This window comes from Triticum aestivum, chromosome 5B (assembly GCF_018294505.1).
Source record: "Triticum aestivum cultivar Chinese Spring chromosome 5B, IWGSC CS RefSeq v2.1, whole genome shotgun sequence".
Taxonomy (NCBI): domain Eukaryota; kingdom Viridiplantae; phylum Streptophyta; class Magnoliopsida; order Poales; family Poaceae; genus Triticum; species Triticum aestivum.
The window spans coordinates 318,186,669-318,195,440 of record NC_057807.1 but is presented as its reverse complement, the minus strand read 5'-3'; the positions used below and the strand labels follow the sequence as shown (position 1 = coordinate 318,195,440).

Here is an 8,772-nt window from a genome sequence, read left to right as displayed (position 1 = left end):
GCCCTTGCCCATTTGACACCACACCCGGGTTCCGATGTGGCGCGTCGCTGAGAGGGTTACGCCCCAACGAAAATCTTTTGGGTTTCATCTCCGTAAGAGTGGCTGAGTTTTTACGTTGGCTCGTCAAGCCTATCACAACCCTTCTCCTTTACCCGGGCCTGGGACCGGCTATTGAGACAACATAGCGGAGTTCTTCTTTACTTCTTACATAGGACAAAATTTACATCACTTGGTTGAGGTGGTTTCTTGATGATTTTGGTGTTTCTACTACTGCACCCACTCCTCTCTCATCAGACAGCACCCACACAATCAGCATTGTTGGAGGTCCTATGAAGCATGAGCTCACCAAACATATTGATAATTTGATATGGATGATGCTTACATGAGATCGAGGTGCAAGACCAGATTGTGGATCACCAGTTCGTGCCTTCCTAAGATTCAGCTAGAATAATTTTTTACTAAGGCACAAACTCGACCTCAACACAGCCATTTTCTCTTCAAACATGTATATTCAGCTCAACAAAGTTTGTGCCTTCCCGAGCTTCAGCTAGCAGATTTCTATAGGATCATATTTGCAGATGTACTATTGTAGTTCTGTATATTCTGGCCCCTTTGGCCCAATACCAATACAAGGTCCATTCATCTAACGGCATGCACTATGGTGACGCAGGCCCGAGGCAGATGACCACGGCCCGAGGCAGATGACCACGGCCCAGCCATCAGCGGGTGTGATGTGCACACGTTACGGTGACAAGACATGGGTGCAACGCAAGGCAATCGTGACTCTTCACAGGTCGAATTTCCCCACCATGTGAGCCATTTCAGGTTAGGATCTAGCAAGTTTACTTTTACTGCAGGGAATTATTAATGATCCTTCAAGAAGATATATAATCTATAAAGTAACTATGCAACCCATTTAGGGTTAGTGTTGAAATATCAATTAGTTTTACTTCTGGTTATAAACTTATTTGTACATATACCAAAAGGGCATCAATATGCAAATTTATTTTTAGTACACAACTTCAAATGAAGTGACCATACTCTCTGAACATAGGTTGAACACGCCAAAAGTTATGGTACAGATAAAACGAACTAAGTGACTCATGGTCTACAACTGCAAGAAAACTAATCAAGAAAGGTCAATCTTACGGTTGATATGTGTACGCTCATATTCATGTCTTGGAGGTTTTTGCTTGTGACTAGCAGGACTCTGCAAAATGTCTGCATAGAGAGACAAAGAAAGGTAACATAACTAAGTTAACTTTGAAAATGTAAAAGATCATGTTGCTTACTATATGCCCCATCTTGTCCACGAAACCATTGTCTGGAGAAGACAAAATCCTTCTTTGATTTCCACCTGAGAACAGTCCTCATACTTAGTAGAAGTAGTATTTTTCACAAACTGCTGAACAGGGCACAACAGTAACTCTTAATAAACCTAACCACACCTAAAGCAGAAGTGATATCTTAAACCTAAAACAAGCATGATTTACTAAGCTCAAGATCTCCAAAAATGGCTACTAATTGTGCTTCAAAAATCATTTGAGACCTTCTACAATTATTTGCCTTTTGTACCAAAAGAAATAGAGCAAAAAGTATCTATAATACCTAAATAGTTCATCCCCACTATCCTATTTCTCTTGACATGCAGCCTATCCACCTCATCACCTATGCCCCACACAAGCACTAATAATTTCTCATGCAGCCACGACATACTGTTTTACCCTGGACGTCTGCGTGCCCAACCATCGTGATCATGCACTTCTTTTTTCTTTTTTTTGAGAAAAATATGAGAGTGTACGTCTTGCACATGGGTATCTCACCGTGGCAATATTTTCCGTCAGTTTGAAATGCATCACGCCTCTTCCTTTCTTCACTGTGCTAGCGTCGTTTACTTTCCCCAAATGGCCCACACCACTTGATGGCCCATGTACATGATTACTTAGTGGATGATAAACCGACCTTGATCTCCTAGACTGTCCGCCTCTCTATCTTGGCCATTCCCGTTCTCTCGCCCTTATCGTCTGCACCAGAAACTCTTCGACTATTTCAGCGGATCTCCCTTTGCTACAGCGTGATGTCGTCTGTCCGCCGCTGTTCAGGATCGAAGCTACAGCCCACACCACGCCGAAGGTTATTTTCACCATCTTCTACCCGTGAAGATCTCTGCCGCCGCATAAGGTAGTTCCAATCGTCCACCGCATCTGGAAAAACTACTACGTCCTGCTAGGATGAAAAATCTTTCTACCCACGGCTTCATCTTTCACGGTGTTCTTTCTTGGACTGTGCAGTTCATGTCTCTCTCTCATGGAGTTTACAGTATAGCATATCAAATCGATTTGTTAATATTTAACCTCTTTTGGTATGCTATAGCTTCGACATATATATTTATGTGCTTCTTTTTTACTGATGGAGATTTCATTATCTTAGAAAACTATACCGTGGGCAAATAGTTTTGGGAATTGGAAGGTCAACTGCTTGATTCAAATGGATACAGTCGATCGGCATCTACAATGAAATGGTCAGAATCTATGTGTTCTTTGATGAATGCAAGATGAGGATTAATGTTCGCCTCTGGAAAGTTTTTACTGATTGTTTTAACCGCCTCCCCTGTGGCTGCATTTATTGATGTCAAGATCCTATGCATGCATGGGGGTTTATCGTCTAATTGAAAAAACATGGACCAGATACGTAACATTGCCTGTCCTGTGGATATTCTGGACCATGGTCTCCTTTGTTATCTGCTATGGTCAGACCCTGATACGGATGTTGCTGGCTGGGCTGATAATGACAGGGGCGTCTCCTACACTTTTGGACCTGATAAGGTTGTAGAGTTCCTTAAAAAACATGACCTACATTTGATCTGCACTCTGTAGGGCTCACCAGGTATGCCTTCATTCTATTCTTTAAGTTTCTAGCCAGTAACACAATTTGTTTTACCTTACTTATTGTTCATCATTTGATATTGAGTGCATATTTTAATTTGGCATCTCAATTGACAACAAATAAATGCTATATAAAGGATTGTTCAACTTACATATAAGATGATTGCAAGCAACATGCACATGACAATGGTGAGCTCTTTGATCAACGTTTTATCTTGCTGCTTCATGTGAAAAGCAAAAAGAAATGCATGACAGGCAATGCTAATGAATCGTGTCTCTTTCCATATAAGTAAGTGAAATTGTACATTTTTTGCTTGATCTTTTTAAAAGCCTCACTCCTACTTTTTATCTCCTGCGACCATAAGCATTTCTGTTATTTTCCCATGCCTCATCCTGCAATTGTTGGTATAAATCACGACCTTCAAATTACCTTTATCAGTGATATTTACCTGAACGTCTCCATTGAATATTCTGGCATTATCACCATTTGTTGTTTTGTAGATCTCCTTAGTTTTTTCAAAGGATAGACCACTTAACAAGTGTTTTAAATGTTGCTATTTATCTTTCACTTATAGTGTAGGCATCCCCTTGCTTATATGTTACCCTTTTTTTTGGGAACTCCTAAAGATTTGTTTTTCACTGAACTGGATGAATATAGTGCGACTGTATATTTGTCCAGGTGATTATAGTAACATGCCACTGTTGGTTTCATCCACAGAGAAAAATGGTTTTCAGCAGATCTTTGATTTTACGCAGATTTAAGGTGTGTCATACAAGTATGCTTCTGAATAAGGACACTATAAATTTGTTTAAGCAGATTTGCTTCTATTCATGCGAAATTATTCTCTGACTTATTGGGACAAGATAATTTAGCCTATGGTGATGTTGATGGAACTGAACTATGTGGTTGCTAAAACAATTCAGTCACCATTGTTTTTTAGTCATCTTTTTTCTAGATATCCGGATAATAGATTTAGAATTTGTTGCAGAGCTACGAGCTAGCGCTTCATGTCAGTTTTTAAAAGGGTGTTTGCATCTGAGATACATACTTAGGCAAGATGTAATCTTAATTTCTAGGATATTGTTTTGAGATAACTATCATTGATTATAATGTTACTTCTCATAGGTTTAATAATTTTTATATGATACAACTGTCTAACTAAAGAACATTGTATTGTGTGATACTATTCGTTTATTTTCTATGATCTTCACAATATCTTCTCTGAGAAAATGTCATTTTATCAATATTTGTGCCCTATAGTCTAGAGTGTCCATCACATATTTTAAGCTTTATGGCTGACAAAATATCCCGCAGCAACGCGCGGGATATCATCTAGTTTCTTTAATAATCAGGCCATTGTTGTTAAAATTGCATCACTATCATATAGAGGAATAATCCAAACTGTAATGAGAGGAAAGTACCAGTTTAAATATTTTGGCTCATAGGTCCCGTAAACCACATCACAGTACCCATCAATTGTTTCCACCAACTCCAAATCAGAAATCAACATATCCCACCTGCATGGGAGAATCTTATCAGAGCTAGCTGGCAATGTATTCAGAGATAACATGCATTTGTTTCACCCACAAAGAGAAAAAATCTAATATATTTACTGTAAAGACCAAATCAACTGCTAGCTTACTCGTGTCGCTTATGCTTATCCCGACTGAGAACCATTTCAAACACACTGTCAGGATTTGCACCAACCACGCCAATAGACTTGAGAAGTATCCCCTTTCCACCCTGCAAGAAGCAGTAATTAGCAAAAGTTTTTAAAGGTAGAGCCTATTTCTTTCAAAAACAAGGGCAATAGAAGGGTGGATAACAGCTTTAGAAAAGTGAGATGCATGCTCATTTCATGCCTAAAATTCAACACTTTGCTCCAAGGGTTAGCATTAAAAACTGACTAAGAAATCAACATCGTGATTTGACCAATTTTCAGCAAGAAAGTGAAACTAAGATACACAAATAGGAACATTATCTTGCCAAAAGTTTGGCAATAAACCAAACAAAAGCTAAATGTGATAAATGAATTGGGGTACCAATGGCTTCAGAGAAAACAGGCCCTAAACCACAGCAAGCATTCAGAAAGAAATTGCTGGTTGCTAGGGATGGAAGCGGATGCTCTGAAGCAATTAATCCAACACTTTAAGCATTTCATTCACTAAAGTACATAGCTATGTGGTTCTAATTTTGTACTTCAGATTTCTGTCAAATATTTGAATTGGCAAAAGCTGTAAAGAAACTAGTCTAGACAAGTATTAGCTAGCAAAATGGTCATGGAATAGGGTTGTCTGACTACATAACATTGACTCATTTGGACATGTATCAGCGACTCATAATCTGTTATGCAGCTTGCTTATTGCTAATCACTCAGTACAGAATTACATATTGCTTGTGAAAGATTGATAGCTCAACAACCATTAAGGTAATGGATCATGACAAAGCAGTCGAGAGTTCATTGAGCATCAGCTTATCACATCCATCTAACCAATAAGCTACAGCAATATCTTGTACATTTAACCTTGCAAAGCAAAAGAACTTCACCTTTGAGTTTGCAATATCTTCAAAAATTCTAATTCCTGCATGATGATAACAAAAATAGAGATAAATCCGATTTCTGATATCTGGAGATGACTCAACGGAATGAGAAAAAAAAATCATACTTCTTCATCTGCATCTAGGGATATTGTCAAAGAGTGTTGAAGTACCTTTCTTGATCATCTTAGATTATTGACTGAATTGACCGGGCATGCAACTCAATACAGTTAGTATTAGAAAATGATAGTACTACAGCCTGACCATAATTCATAGCAGTTAGCACTACTAACAGAGGGAGTGTAGTTTCTAGGGGACCCACAATAATTCCACTAATTTCTACATGCTACCACTTGATAACTTAAATCACACCCCTCATCACTGCCTCCGTTATCATCCTCTGTTCATTCACACCACCAGACATTTGCGGGAAATCACGACCTGTCTTTCCCACCCTAGCTGCGACCAGCAGTGGTCTTGAGCGTGCACATGCAGGCTGCAACAGAGTAGCTGTATCACCGTGCTTTTAGGTCACCAGCAGGGCCTCTGCTAGTGATGCGCTTGCGCTTTGTGTGCTGTTGTTGGGCTGCTGCGTGAAAGAAGACGAGGAAGATGTTCAGGTCATCTGATTTGTGCGGCTGCTAGAAGAGATAACTAGAAGGAGGAATCACAAATCAGCTGGCATCACTAGGAGGAAAGAAAAAGAGGAAAGAAGTGGTGTTGTGCTGCTGCTGTTCTGCTAGTTGCTACATTAAGCAGACAGAGAAGAAAAGCTGCAAAAGGTTGCTGTTTTGGGTAGAGATGATGGAGACCAAGGATAAGAGCATGTCAGCGGATGAGTGCTTGATCTCGGTATAGGCCATGTTAGAGGTGGTCAAGGTGATCATGGTAGACATGATGGCCCTAGTGGTGAGTACAACAATGGTGGTGGGTGACAAAGTTGTGGCAACTGAGGCAAGCTTCAGTGAAGTATCGAAGAGGTCTCAGCACGGGTATTGCAGTATGTGACAAGATGGGCATCTGATATCAAGCCCATGTTGATGTGTAGTGTTTGACAGTGACGGTTAGTATTAGAGTCTAAGAGTTCAAGACTTCAAATCCGTAATCTGGTGAGAATCTACAACAAAGACCGATTGCAATTCTCAGTAATATAAAATAAATGAAGGGGGTGAGGTTCCTGTGGTACAGCACATAATTACTCCCTAACTTTTATGCAGATATATAATGGCCACAAGAGTAGTGCACTCAGGGAATGCTGATATGTAGGGGATGAGTTATCAACTACTGTTTTCTGTGATGCGACTATGTATGCTGATAAGAAACAGTTAAACACAGGTTACAACAACAGACTCAATTATAAATCATATAACTCTCATATCAGAATAACAAACTGCAGAACTGCTAGTATCAAGTTAGATCCTTCCAGATCAATGTAAGATTTTGCAGTCCGACAAGCTGGAGTAATCAAATAGAAGCACAGTAGCAGGACCATACAAGTAGTACTCCCTCTGTAAACTAATATAAGAGCGTTTAGATCACTCTAAACGCTCTTATATTAGTTTACAGAGGGAGTATTTTTTTTAGTTGGCCATATCACTATATTCATCGGAACAGAAGACCAAGATATATGTAACTGCAAACATGCACAGTACCTTATTAAGCTATAAATAGCCAATAGCTCCAAACTGTCGGACAAACTAATCAGATTTTGCTTTTGTGGGGATAAGTAATAAGATTAACTGGCGGTTAAATTGATGTACCAGAGGTATATAGCAATTAACTGGCGGTTAAATACACACGTGTATGATCAGGATTCTCGACTTTGTATAAACTCTATATGACTCAAGTTCAATTTATTGTGCATGGTTCCTCTTGTAGCGCAAAACTGTTGACAGCATCTTACAGAAGATTAGAAGATGAATTAAGATAAAAGTGTCTTACAAAAAAAATGCTAACTCATTGCATGTCTAGTGAAGCACAGAGTTACAAAAGATGATATGTGTGACTTCATGTATATAGATATACTTGAGTAATCATCTGAAAGCATAACTTTAGAGAGGAAACCGACGAGTGAATATAGGCAGATGCACCATATTGCTTTTTAGGGTGCCAATCGGTGTAGCATAAGGATATACTCCCTCCGTTTACAAATATAAGATGTTCTAACTTTTTTCTGAATCGGATATACAAGGAGATATCCCATGGTGTATGCTTTTTGCGGATGATGTGGTGTTAGTTGACGATAGTCGGACGGGGCTAAATAGGAAGTTAGAGCTATGGAGACAAACCTTGGAATCGAAAGGGTTTAGGCTTAGTAGAACTAAAACCGAGTACATGATGTGCGGTTTCAGTACTACTAGGTGTGAGGAAGAGGCTAGCCTTGATGGGCAGGTGGTGCCTCAGAAGCAATACAACAACTGCCCATCAAGGCCAAAAGACCGATTTGATGTGTGGCCACACAAGGAAGGATCGAGTCCGGAATGATGGTATACGAGATAGAGTTGGGGTAGCACCAATTGAAGAGAAGCTTGTCCAACATCGTCTGAGATGGTTTGGACATATTCAGAGCAGGCCTCCAGAAGCTCCAGTGCATAGCGGACGGCTAAAGCGTGCGGAGAATGTCAAGAGAGGTCGGGGTAGACCGAATTTGACATGGGAGGAGTCCGTTAAGAGAGACCTGAAGGATTGGAGTATCACCAAAGAACTAGCTATGGACAGGGGTGCGTGGAAGTTTGCTATCCATGTGCCAGAGAGTTGGTCGCGAGATCTTATGGGTTTCACCTCTAGCCTACCCTGACTTGTTTGGGACTAAAGGCTTTGTTGGATGTATATAGACAAGTTTTAGTGTGTCTGGTCACTCATTTCAGTCCATATGTAGTCCATATTGAAAACATCTTATATTTGTGAACGAAGGGAGTACCATTTAATGTTCGAACAAATCTCCATTCATGTGCTTCAAGTGCATCTCCAGTATCACCTCCAAAGTTTGTGTTAACCCTTTCATGGCTTTGAAGATCGGAGGACTGCCGAAGGAGCATTTCTGGTCCTGTAACGGAAGACATAATAAAAGAATTGTTGATAAGCAAGAAATTTGCCACGTTTTACTTAACTTCTAGTATAATGTAACATTTATGGTAATATAATGTAGTTCAAAAATAATAATACTTTGCAATTGCATTAACTCTATTAGGATAATCCACAAACAAATTATAGAGCAAGACATTCAACATGGTATCATGTGCACTAAGATACAATGGCAACTCAAATTGTCTGGAGGAAATTTTCACATCCAAAAGTTATTCAGTCTCTTTGGAGGATTTTATTAGAGGTCTTTGGTTAGGAGGTGCA

At 39.6% G+C, this 8,772-nt stretch overlaps 1 protein-coding gene across 2 annotated transcripts in view; it reads right to left on the bottom strand.

Moving 5' to 3' along the window:
- The window catches only part of LOC123111598 (protein ENHANCED DISEASE RESISTANCE 2-like), a 26,080-nt gene that overhangs the window by 11,040 nt on the left and 6,268 nt on the right, over window positions 1-8,772 (bottom strand). For both annotated transcript variants that reach the window (XR_006454562.1, XM_044532418.1), the window contains exons 7-12: window positions 8,345-8,470; window positions 5,434-5,468; window positions 4,529-4,629; window positions 4,308-4,403; window positions 1,293-1,357; window positions 1,150-1,221 (exon numbers count right to left, since the gene is read on the bottom strand). Coding sequence is in view for 1 of the 2 variants with exons in the window: in XM_044532418.1 (XP_044388353.1) it covers window positions 1,150-1,221; window positions 1,293-1,357; window positions 4,308-4,403; window positions 4,529-4,629; window positions 5,434-5,468; window positions 8,345-8,470 (495 nt within the window). In the remaining variant the exon portion in view is untranslated. The remainder of the gene's footprint in view (window positions 1-1,149; window positions 1,222-1,292; window positions 1,358-4,307; window positions 4,404-4,528; window positions 4,630-5,433; window positions 5,469-8,344; window positions 8,471-8,772) is intronic.